This window comes from Odontesthes bonariensis, chromosome 24 (assembly GCF_027942865.1).
Source record: "Odontesthes bonariensis isolate fOdoBon6 chromosome 24, fOdoBon6.hap1, whole genome shotgun sequence".
Taxonomy (NCBI): Eukaryota; Metazoa; Chordata; class Actinopteri; order Atheriniformes; family Atherinopsidae; genus Odontesthes; species Odontesthes bonariensis.
Window position 1 is genome coordinate 11,266,382 of NC_134529.1, and position 13,150 is coordinate 11,279,531.

The 13,150-nt window shown below is 38.4% G+C and overlaps 1 protein-coding gene across 1 annotated transcript; it reads right to left on the minus strand.

The window, feature by feature from the left end:
* Window positions 1–3,134: 3,134 nt before the first annotated feature.
* LOC142375089 (melanocortin-2 receptor accessory protein 2A-like) lies at window positions 3,135–5,843 on the minus strand. Its single transcript, XM_075459011.1, has 3 exons — window positions 5,398–5,843; window positions 4,835–4,934; window positions 3,135–4,292 (listed from the first exon to the last, which is right to left on the minus strand). The coding sequence occupies exons 1-3, from the start codon at window positions 5,513–5,515 to the stop codon at window positions 3,830–3,832; spliced, it is 681 nt and encodes a 226-aa protein (XP_075315126.1). The 5' UTR covers window positions 5,516–5,843; the 3' UTR covers window positions 3,135–3,829.
* Window positions 5,844–13,150: the final 7,307 nt, after the last annotated feature.

Here is a 13,150-nt window from a genome sequence, read left to right on the forward strand (position 1 = left end):
ACTAAGTTTTCAGTTAGAAAGTCACAGTTTATGTTGTGGTATATTTGTGTGTGGGAGACTCCTGAGAGCACCTCTTCAGCATTTTAGAAACATCTTCAAAAAACACCTTTTTTGTCAACTTTTTAGATCTAATTGCAGCTGTGGTGCATATGTGTTTGTTCTTTATAACCACAAAGCTTGACTTTGTGTCATTTAATTATATATGAGTGTGGCAAAAGGCTTTGACACTATTCACCATGGGCAGTAGTAGCTTGTATAAGACTTTGATGCATCAGATTCCCATGGCAAGTTATGCAATATGTTTTTAATCGTGATAGGTGAGACAATTACTACCAGTTACACGGATTTGGGCAGTGAGTCCATGCCGATTCTTATCAGAGTATATTTGCGTTACTTTTCTAACAGGTAAGACACTCAACTTGGTTGTTAGGTCTATTGGCGACATAATAGTGCAGTAGTTTGCTTGCACACAGTTCTTAATCTCGAGTGAGATTAAGAGTCATATGGCTGGCATTTGAGTAAATGATAAAATGCAAATGCAGGATCAGAGTTTGCTTTAATACATCAGACACAAAGTGCTTCCGAATAAGCAGTTATCTTCACTTATTTTTCTTTCTTTCTTTGTTGTTAATGTATAACACTGTCCTTGGTCGTATCAGGATTTAATTTACATGAAAGCCATGAATATGCAGTCTACCCTGTTTCAACACTGGCAAACTTGGCACCCACCAAATTGCAAAAAAGTTGGTATAAACAAAATGACATTGTTGGCTCTTCCTCAATCTTGCCTGTTCCTCCCAGTCCCTCGTCTATGGCTGCTTAATTGTTAAACCGTCATTGTAATCCACCAACTGTCAACCACACTACCACGAGAGATGCCTTTGGGATTCTTGGAGACTCCACTCTGCCTCCAACTGTTTGTCGATGCTCACTGCATTCTTGGATGCCTGCCTCCATAATGATTATGGAGAGCTTCTGCTGAACTGAGCCATGCGAATCGTGCAGTGTGTAGCAAGTCAGTTATGTGTGTATTATTTTAAGTCCTAGGATTTGGACAGACCAGATATGAATGCAATTTTATTCAACTACTTGGAATGACAGCATGTTTACATATATGGAAAATGAAACAGATAAATGAAGATAGACCTCTTTCCACGAGTAGTTATCCACACAAGTAACCCGTCAACTCTGTCGTCTTTTCTATTGCACAGTGGACACAATGTGACTGAACACCCCCTTCCCACGAGATGAATATGGATCTGTTTGACTGCTGTTCCCTTCATTAAAGCCAAGCCATTAAGTCTGTCATCACCACAGCAACAATCGGCCACTGATATGTAGATGATTTCAGTATGAAGTTCTGTTTTTCTGAAGAGGAGAATGTTCCCCAGGTTCTCACGTTACACATTTTGCAGCTTTTTTGAGGATTACATAGACAGGAAGTCTATTCCCTGATCAACTTTAATAATGTATACATTGCCTAACCTCAGACAGTGACCTGCTTGCTGTCTGCATAATTCTTTAATGTCTGAACTCTGCTGCCCCGGATTCAGAGCTAAGTGCACCCTGAATGAGATATAGACACTTGTCAATTTTCAGAGCTTCGCTGTTCTCAATGGTGGGACTGAACATCACCTCTGGGTATTACTCAATGTTCTGATGACAATGAACGGTTATATCAACCTTCCTCAGATCAGGAACAAAAGCACAGAGCGTTGTTTGTTTTGCACGTCGTGTCCTGCACTTAAAAAGAGAGAAAATAAATCATTCTGTAGCTTTTTAAACGTTATGTAGGCTTTCTAATGTAGGCTTTCTAATTAATTCATGCTGTTCTCCCCCTGAAAACCTCAATGGTAAATGTGTGGTTAGAAAAAATGTATTTGCAGCTTGTGCAAGAATGTGATAATCCGCTAAAATAATTATAGAATAACATCTTCCATGTGGTGAGCTTGGTGTAGTAAAAAAGAACCTTGAAAAGCATAAGCCTTTTTTTTTTGGTTCAGGGGAAATAGCGTTTGCTTAGTCTACTTTCAATTCCCTGCCTTTCAAAAAAAAAAAAAAACGAGAAAAGATGGCAGAGGTAATATTGTTAGAATTCATTTTGCCTCTCGTGTCTCAAATAGAACATAATGAGGTGTTTGTCAAAATATCAAAGACTGATTTGCATCATGTTCATGTTGATAGAATCTCTGGCATTCCCTGCACATCCTTCTGACAGAAGGAAAGTGCAGCTTATGTTCCGTATTTCCTGATAAGTGATAATGATAACTCGATGTTCCTTTGCATAATCATCCCCTGACATTGCTCACAAGCATCTTGATTTGTTTTGACTGGGAAATATGTTTTCTACATGAAGAAAGAAAGAGTGCATCATTTGTAGTTTTATCTGTTCTTTATTAATGACTGCGCTTTTAAAATCTCCTCTAACTGAAGGTATTCCCATCAATGAGACAAGATCATTTTTCTTTCTTATGTGAAAGAAAACAATAGTAATGCAAGCTTCTTTTTTTTTTTTTAAACCTGCATTCATTGTTTGACTTTAGGCTCCTTATGTGCAAGGCAACTATCTGATCACACTCAATTTCTTCATTTTTGAATCATATACAAGATCAATAATCTTTTAGCTCAGTTTTGTTCTCCAGGAAGAACTCCAGAGAACTCCAGTATGGAATCTTTATGCTACTATGTCACTTTGGAAATGCTCTTAAATCTCATGGGAAGCCTGATCTTTTTGATAGGACTCCTTTCCTTTAAAATCAACCTGAAAACGTTGGAAAAATAGACACTAAACTTTTGCAACATGTAGGTTGTTCAATCTTTAAAACTATGCCTTAGACTTACAAATGATGATACAACATTACAGCTAACGTCAAAGCTAACAATAAGCTACCTACATTTATGATGCTGACTATACCAAATCAGTTTGGACAAACAATTAGACTGAAAGATTTTGATGCTCCATAAAGTTAAGGGCACCTGCAGGGTCATTTAATAAGTGGCTTTTGGTTTTCCATTATTAGTGAAAGCGTGCTGCATTTCGATCCTCTTCAGTATACCGTATAAGTGCAGCTTTGAGTTCTTTACACATTTTCTTTGCACATATGATAATAATTTTAATTTTAACAAATGCGGCAGCACACAAATGTTGAATCAGACATCATTTGAAACATACATCATGTGTAAGTGTAACAGACTACAAAAATTAAAGACGATATGAATACTCGACTGAAGAACAGTGATTTATTTAATTTTGTTATAGAAAATAAATGGCTTACACCTAACTATTTCTAACAGAGAGTACTTTATTTGATACAGAGAAGCATTTACTTTAGGGCTGTCATAGTGTAGGACGATCAGCTGATCTTCTCTTGTTAACAGTAATAACTGGAGTCCAGGACTTCATGGTCCAAGAAGACAGCGCGAATAGCAGAATGAATTCTACAAAGCTCCCCCCCCTGTGACCCCACTGCTCTTTCATTATTTCTTGTTGTTATGTGGAAAGTGCAGTCCAGACCAGCACAGCTGCATCCTGTTCAGACTGCAGTGCTCGAAATAACAGGTATCCTGAAGCAATCTTATCTTCAGAGGGAAATTGCTTCTTAGAACTTGCGTTTGTACATTAAATGGACATGTCAGCTAGGTTATGCTTTGTGCCATTTTCTTAAAGATGCCAATGAAGACGTTGAAAATAATTTAAAAGCTTTGCAAAGAAAACCCACATATGAAGCAGTTTCATATATTTTGCATTGTCCCATCATCAATGAACCCTGAATGAAAATGAATGTATTTTACACCACCCCTCTTCTCATGCTTTTCTGTAGAAGCAGACTCAGTGGGAGCCACAGTGAGCATTGTGAGCTTGAGACTGACGCTCTAGTACAGCAGAAGGCTCATACAGCAGATCATCTTCTCCAAGTGTGGAACTGTGATCCAAGTTCACAAAGTTAGGGATGTTAAAGTGAGACAGGAAAGGACATTCCCTGTCTGTCTGATTCTCGTCTATTAGTCCATTGAGAGGTTGGTGTCCCCCAACTTCCTCAATGTCCTCCTCCATCTCATCCATCCCAGAAGAGCTGATACCTCGGCCCCTTTTGTCTTTGGTAGAACTCCTGTTGTCATCTTGTTTTTGCTTCCCCTGACCCTGATCCTCCTCATTGATGTAGAAATTAAAATATGAACGGGAGCCTGCTAACAGCGGGCGAGAGAAGGCCTTGTCATTTTCATTCTGGCGGCCATCTATGTCCACCAGACAGCTCCCTGGCCGATGACGCTTTTCGGCAGAGTCTGGGTTTCTGTGAACAATCAAAGAAAAATCCAGAGTGAGACTATGGGGGGGGGGGAAAGGCTTTGAGAACATGAAGGGCTCCTGCTGCCATCAATATTTTAAAACGACCTCTCTTTTTTTCTACTATTTCTTTGCAGTTCTTTATTATAAACAGCTAGAGCTGAGAAGGGGCGACTTTCATTTAGAGCCAACTAATAAATTCCCAACTCTTTGCTTAGCCTCAGGGCTCTATTGTCAGACAGACCTTCTCATCTTCATCTTTGGCCTTTGCTTGAGATGGAAGTGTGCCTTTGACAATACCTTCCAAAAAAACCCATTATTTTCAGTTTTAAGTCATGGCTCACTCAAATAATAGATTCTCACACCTTAGAATACATCAGAGGTAACCCTGTAATCCATATCAGAACACACCCCCTCACACACTCACACCATGACTCCCCCCTCTGAGATGATAAGGTGAGAGCTGAATTGCTTGAACTCTCCTTGGTGCTGAGACGAGATTTGAAAGTTAAAGGAACTAGCCTACGGCTGTCGCCTGATATTACTCACTCCTGATGTGGTGCTCCAGTCTTGGTGAGCAGCGCGAGAACAAAGAACATGAAAATGACGAACACTGCGAGACCGACCCAGAAGCCGATGACGATGGAGTCTGAAAGGTCGAGAGGAAAGTATTAGTGCTTCGTTTTAATCACATATCTTTGTTTCTCCCCATTCTTTGTGGGAGTTTATTTTCACTCAGGAGCCATTTGCACTGTGGGTAAAATCCTCGATTACCAAACTGGAATGAACAATTTTTCAAAAAAATTGATTACAATAACCGGCTCGTTTACAATGGCAATTTTGTTTAATTAAGTTGATTGATCATTACCTTCTGAGTAAAACAAATCTACACAAATACGGCATGAAATATCGCTTCCAGATAAGATAACTCAGAAGGAGGCAGAATATGCCCCTTTTACCTAAAGCATTAACAGATAACGCTCCGAGGGCAGTGGTAATTAAACCTCATGAATTAAAAGTGCACCGAAAGGCACTCACAGACTAGCCTACACAAAGTAGAGGCAGAGTTTTTAAAAAAGGGGAAAATGTTCACAATAAAGAATTCAACTTACATCTGTGCGCTTTGAGTCCCTCAAAAGACACAGGCTCTTCGTCGTCATAATATTCATACTGCCACACGTAGTCACTGCGACGTGCACTGGTTTGGCTTCGGTTGTGAAAGTCGGACATTTCAAACCAGTTTTGCGTACCTTAACACCAGAAGACAAACTAAATCAATCCAGTCAAAGAGCCATATAAATGGGCTGTTAGTATACCCGTGGAGTTTGCACACCACAATCTATACAGGTTAGGATAAAGCTCTCCAGTTGGAAATTCTGGTATTCCGCAAACAACCTTTAGGGACGTTATTTCCGGCAGTAATTTAACAAGTAAACTCCCAAAACGCAACACGGAGCCGGACAATCCATCGCTATATCGTTACGCGAAAACTCTCCATCGTCATGTAAGTCCTGAGGCAGCAGCCTTTACTGAGCAGCTCGGTGCGCATCTGCACTGGTGGCGCACGAACTCCAGAAGACACCGGGATTACAGTGCAAGAAAAAAAAAAAAAAGTGTTTCCAGTGGAGTCGATTTTTCTTGATGTAGACATGCACTCACTGTAACAATGCAATTTTGACAATTGGTTTGGATATCTTGTATCACATATTAATACACTGCAACAAGTATGTTTTACTTTTTTTTTCCCACAGAATTACTCTCAAAACAACCAAACACTGGTTATATGAATAGTTATAGAATGGTTAAGTAGTGGGAAATGGGGTAAAATAATCACATTGTAATTTTTCAGCTTTTGCAGGTGTTTTCTACAAACGTGTCCTCCTCATCCGAATGATGAAATCGTGAAAATTTGCTTTATCATTGATCAAAAATGATATGCATATTATACAGACATTTTGAAATGGTAACTTGTAAGATATCACACAGTAATTAATGGAGCTTTCTTGTTTTTGCAAACAGGAAACCATCACACACTGCTCAACACATTGATGCTTGTAGGTTTATGAACAATGTTCAACATTTTTGCATAGATGGGACCTAAAAATCATCAGATTGTTACATAACTCACAGTGTAGTATGTGAACCTTTACTTTCACAATAAGGCCCACTTCTGCTGCAATTGTCCTGTATATTGGTTCAGGATGTCTCACAGAAATCATTAGATTAGGTTTTCATGGTAGTTTCTTGTTTTGCCATTAGAGTGTGTTGGAAGGCATGCCATCCAGTCAAGATGCAGTTCAACATGTACCCAAACTATGGTACTACCACCACCATGATTTACAGATGGGATGAGGTTTTTTTGGCAGAATGCAATGCTCTCCTTTTTCAAACTGAAGACTTGCTAAACCTATTAAAGGTAAAAAAAAAAAATATTTTCCAACACTCCTCTAACATGTCCATATGAACTTCAGCAAACTCTCTCTCTCTCTCTACATATATATCTATATACTATTAAGTAGATATAAGTAGACTTAAAGGGATAGTTCACCTCTTTTAACATGAAGCTGTATGACATCCCATACTAGCAATATCATTTATGAACATTTTCTTACCCCCTGCTGCGTGCTGTGAGCTGAGTTCCAGCCTCATTTTCGTTCCAGGCTACAAAAATAAAGCGTTTTGCTTCTCAAAACAATATGCATTCAAAAGAGTAATACATTTGCATCACAAAATCGTTCTCAGGGAAAAAGTCAGACCTCACAATCAATTGGCGCTATTTTCTCTCCCTTCGTATCACTACGTGCTGCCACCTGCTGACAGCCGCGCCTGTTACCATGTTTACTGCTTGGAAGCAGGGGACTGCTAGGTCTGCACGGTCTACACAGCACGCAGTGATACGAAGGGAGAGAAAATAGCGCCAAGCGATTGTGAGGTCTGACCTTTTCCTGGAGAACGATTTTGTGATGCAAATATATTACTCTTTTGAATGCATGTTGTTTTGAGAAGCAAAACGCTTTATTTTTGTGGCCGCAGCCAACTAGCCGGACTACCTTCATCAACGCCAAAACGAGGCCGGAACTCGGCTCACAGTACGCAGCAGAACGTAAGACGCTAGAATGGGATGTCATACAGCTTCATGTCAAAAGAGGTGAACTATCCCTTTAATAGTCATGCTAGTAATTCATATGAACTGACCTTTTGCCTTTTCAATAGATCGGATAATCCCTCCAACCATAACTAGATTTGAAATCTGCTCATACTCACTATAGTTTAAAATTGTTGGGATGAGTTGGCTTGTGGCTCGAAATGCTTATCAAAAGGCCTCCTTTTCATTTTTAGTTGAATCTGTAATCAAGCAATAGGCTTAATTAGGCTGCGCACATTCTTCAAACTTTTGAAGGGCCTCTTGGTGCTTCAGCGAACTCAGTTCAGGATTATTACACTAACGCTGAACCAAATTAATTTTACACATTCTAAAAAATCACAAGAAACATTCACAAATGCACAGAAAACATGTATATGTTGGCAATTCAGTGTCGTTTGATCAATTCATTGTGTTTGAATAATACTAGTGTAGATCTAGAGTGGAAACAGTCTTCTTTTAAGTCATCACCAGTTTATTCCTTCCCCCATGATAATATATTTTCATTATGGGCTGTATTTGTAGTTTATAATTAGTTCCATTTTGAAGTCACTCTAACGAAGGTGATTTATCCTTCTGCCAGTCTGCTCTGTTCTCACTCAACCACAGCCTGCCTGTCAGCTCTTTGCCTGGTTTTCTCAATCTACGCCTACTCAATTTCTTTGTCATACTCTGACATTAGCATCCATATACACCCTTTCTTTCCTTAATAAACCTCCTCTTTGTGTCTGATGTATGTTATGTTTCTGCTTAGTTGTAGTAGATGGAGGAGGGGAAATAAATGCAACAATATAGTGAATTAAGATTAGATATGATTATGTCCACTCCATTTTCTGGGGTTATCAAAACGTTATCCACATAGTTTGTTTTAAATTATTTAATCAAGGCTGTGAAGGTAACCACACCCCAGTTAATTCACTAGATGAATTTTCATACAGACTCCAGGTGGCATCATCACATCTCTCAACTCTCTGTTCTTCTAAGGAACATTCTTTCATACAAGTAACAATGATAATATCTGTAATACTATAATGAACCTTTATAATTCATTTTACTATATTGCTGATATTCCCTTTGATGCCTAGAGCTTTAAAAACTCAACTGATGATTGTCACAAGCAAGACAGCATATAATACACCAAATATCATTACTAGAACGCATATATTTACTAAATTTGTCAATTTGTCTGAATCCATTTGACTAAAAGCTGGAATGGGTGAAAAGGGAGCATCAAAGCTTCCTAACTTTATTTTTTTTCTCATGTTTATCTGAGCATCAATAATGCATGTTTCTGAATATAATACATTTCTCTCAAATCTGTCACACAGGATTTGCTTTGGTCTCTTGCTTTGTTCTCCTCCAGCCAAAGTGATTTATGTAAGATGCCATGCACTGCTGTTTTAACAGGGAATCTTAGAAGGGCTTTGATCAAAAGAAGTGCATCACATGGTTGCAGATAAGGCTCAAATACTTCACAGTGACGAGTGAGAGCTTATTCTATCATCAACAGCATACATGTACAAGTAGATGTCCAAAAATGTGTGATTTCCAGTGTGATTTAGAATCCATGGATTTAAAGAGCTGTTGCTACATTTCGAAGCCATTATTCTCTGATCTACACCAAACTTTGTATGAAATAATGTAAATTTGGTTTCATTACTGACTAAAGTGAATCGCATCAAACACCCAAAATAAGACCTTCATGATGTTGGTGTTTATTTTGTTTTCATTTGTGTTAACAGGAAACCATGCTGGGTTCACATTTGAACAATTTTAACCTATTATTTAAATAGAAAAATGATCAAACCTTATCTTCATGATTCCCTGTCCATCCTCTCCGGAGAACCTGTGGCTGCAAGAGCTTATCCTCCTCTCTGCTCCTGAATTATCTGTTTGTGTTTCCGGCAGATAACAAAATGATCATTTACTGTGGATGCCTACAAAGTAAATCTCCCTAATGACTTTCCCTATTATGAAATGTAAACAGTGAATGTCAAGTTCAGTTCTGTTGATTTATTTCACTGTTCAATTAAGTTTCATCATTTCACTCTGCTAATGCAGTACTTGCAGAGTACTTGGTTTGCAGTGTCAAACAAACATATGAATTAACGACATAATTCTAACTGGAATTTAAGTTCAACTTGCAGTCCAGTCCAAGACTTTAATCCACAAACAAATCAGACTGGCATCCTGTGCCTAATTTAGCATATTAAAGTTCTATGAATAGATACTGGCCTTGAGACATCATATTGTGGTTACAGGTCATTATTTTTGCTGTTTAAACTGTCTTTCCAACCAAGTTAAGGTACTTTGTGAAATATTGATTAAAACGGATGCAATCATTTCTTTCAAATTGGCCTCCACAGCTCACAAACATGTTGTTAAAAGAAGGGTGATGAAACATAGCAAAAACTAAGGTAACAACTTTCTGTTAATCTTATTGCTGGCATCTAAAATGATGCCAGTTTAAAATCTTTTTAAAATTCTTTTTGTTTTAACATTGGACCAGGCTGCTGTGGCAGATTCAGCCAGTAGTGTTCAGCCAGTGCTTCCTTTAAGTGTCACACTGTTGTCATCTGAAGCTTTGTTGTCGTGAATTATGTAACGCTTTCTATTGTCTCTACTTTGTAGATGTTGTCTGTTTCTCTGCCTAAGCTGTTCTGTGTACAGGTTTTTGCTCAACAACTATTTAAAGTAATATCTATTATAAATTACCTTTTACTTTATCCTCAAAATGCAGACTGCCGTATTGTTTTCATTTGTTGGATGACTGGCCGTATATTAGAATCAACAGACTTTTTATTTCTAAAAGTAATCCCACCAGGCTCTACCTTGTTTTTACCTCTTTAGCCTAAAGCAAGATACTGAAAAAAGAAAAGAAAAAAAACATTTAAATGCAATGGTTTCATTCATTTTGGCCCAGGATATGCTACTGCATTTTGTGGAGGAAATTAAATGACATTTTCATTGCAGGTTTCTGAAACTGTGCCCATATTTCAGTAAATATTTTAGCAACTGCCTGTGGCACGTGATCTGATTAGTGTCTATCTAAGACCATTATTGAAGCAAAATACTCTTTGATTTATTGACGTAATGTAAGACTCTTAAGTTTTTCCAAAAGCCTTCAGACTTCTGAACCATGTAAATGATTCTGACTACTGGGTTCAGGCCTCTCTGACTCGCCACTGCAGGGGATTTAAGTAGGGTTTTTATTGAAATTCAGCACCACTGAACATCCCCAGTTAAACTGTGACGATACTTTATCACTGAAAAAGACACTCAATGGCCTCACAGGAGCTGAGAGCTATTCAGCTTGAGAGGATAGCATATGTATTTATCTTTTTCTTTCATTCTTTAAACACCATCCATTATCAGTATTTTGTGTACACAGTGGCACTCTGAGACAAGATAAGTTCCATTGTTGATATCTATTCAGAGATGTAGTGGTGCCTGAACAAATGGGTATACTCTACTCATTTTTAAATGGCCTGTCCAGCAATGACAAACACCCTGTGATATGTGTGACTACTACTACCATATTTAAGTGAGCCAAAAATTTGTCAGTAGTATTCTCACATTGTCACATATCCTCTGTTGTTTGAAATTAGGGAGTACGCATTGGTATGAACATGGTGCCTTAAATGTCATGCACGAAACTTACTAACCCATTAAGTGAAGGCAACTAGTGCTTGCAAGAGGCAGAGATAGGCAGATGATGTATTTGCCTTTCTAGGAAAAAAAATAATGACTTGCAGCACACTAATGAATGGGATGTGCACAATAAAACAACATTTAGAAGAGGGTATACTCTACGAAGACTGGAAAATGAGGGGGTATACTCTGTACATCTGCATATACTCTGCATTACGCCACTTATTAAATTATCTTTCCTGCATTATGCCAAAATGAATTCTGATCACATATCTGCTGTAGCTTCAAAGCTACTACCACCCACTGCTTTGACTACTCTAGAGATGATAAAAACATTGAAGACCCCTAAACAGATATTGTTAAATATTCATAGAATCTGCATCAGCATTGCTGCTACGTGCAATGCATAATTCGGAGCCAGTTGCGGGGACGAACTCCTACCTTTCACTCACTGGTGGTGAAGTGTTATCCTGACCGCTCAGGGTTGACCCTGTCTATCTGTCTCCTGTCGTAGTGTTTTCTTTTTCTAGCTTTTGTCTTTCTCCCATAGAAAATCATTCACTAAGCCATTTCTTGCATCTCGCCGTCTTTCTGTTGTGCGTCTGGTAATGAGGTGCTTCCCTGTTTCAGTCTTTGATGAATATGAATTCACTAATATGGGGATACTGCACACACAGTCCAGCCCAGACTTCTAAACTCAGTCTTACTTCAGCCTTACTGTGACAGAGGGACAGTGACTGGAATTATGATGATGGGAAAATACAGAGAGCACAGAGAGTACAAAGCAAAGTCAACATAAATCAGTTGATTAATTTGTAGATACTGGGTAGTCACTGACATCCTGATTTATAGTTTCAAGTTTTCTTGTCTTTGATAGAATTAATTGTATTTCCCTCTTTTCTCTGTCTCATTCTATCACATCATTTTTCAACCATCAGATGGTTTCCAAGGGAACACATAATTAACTAGGCTCTGGACCAGCTTGGCCCCCTGCATTGCCATTCTCAGAAAAGAAAAAAAACTCTCAGAACTCGGAGAAACCCACATTAGTTAATGTAAACATACACCACAATTTTCTTGAATGCATTTTGACATCACATAAGATTAAGCACAAATCTTGAGTTAAATCTTAAATGATTATGTACCATAGCATTATTGAACTGCAGCTCCCTGAGGCATAGGATCTGAATACTAAATAGGTTTGATTAAACTGGACACCTGTTGGATAAGAGATGCATTATTTGTCCTGTAGCTTGACCGTTATTAATTACCTCCAGGCTGTGTGCCTCGGTGGTCATTGATAATTTGATAATCTTTGAGGAAAGACATATAATCAACATTCTCCTCAGAATACAGAGGAAAAAACACAGAGCTTGTCCAATCTTTTGCCATTCTATTTCAATCGGTATCGCTTAGGGGAAAAGTGTACTGAAGCCAGTGTGTATTTTTAGTATGAAGGTCTATATCTATAATAAATGATTTTGTTATCTGAGAATTTCTTCCCCACAACAACAACAACACCACAGGTCATTTGTGAAAGCTTTTTCCACAACCTCCAGATGCAGATGCGGCTTTAGGATGAGCTACATCTCTTCTAGCTCTTGTGTGAATAAAACCTTGCTCCATTTCTGCATATTATCTCTCACATACTAAGGGGTTGAAAGGCTGATACATATGCCAAACCATGATACTTTCCTAACTTTGAACAAGTAATTTTGTTGGCATTCTGAATCACTCCCTCATCATACATAAAATATAACAGCATACCCAGGGTTATGGTGCTCTTTCTGATCTCAATTGAGAGTGCCAACCTTGAATCTCCACACCAAACCCTGGGACAGCCATCAAGCAGCAGGGAGGGAAATTCTAACCCACACTTATCACTGACCAAGTAGTTTGAGGTTTAAAACTAAAAAGATTTGTTGCCTAAACCTAATACTGTAGGATAATGAATGTTATTTACAAGAGATGGAATATCAATGATGAGACAAAGTGAAAAAGCAACTGCCTCACAGTGGAGTCACCTACTTCATTTCTAGAAATGTGAAATAACAACCCTTTACTCTGATAAC

What these genes read in the sequence shown, in the direction of transcription:
- LOC142375089 (XM_075459011.1), bottom strand. Translation starts at nt 5,515, where the DNA reads ATGTCCGACTTTCACAACCGAAGCCAAACCAGTGCACGTCGCAGTGAC. An exon ending in GGGACTCAAAGCGCACAGAT is followed by an intron (nt 4,935 to 5,397) that starts GTAAGTTGAATT and finishes TCGACCTTTCAG; the next exon opens with ACTCCATCGTCATCGGCTTC. An exon ending in ACTGGAGCACCACATCAGGA is followed by an intron (nt 4,293 to 4,834) that starts GTGAGTAATATC and finishes GATTGTTCACAG; the next exon opens with AAACCCAGACTCTGCCGAAA.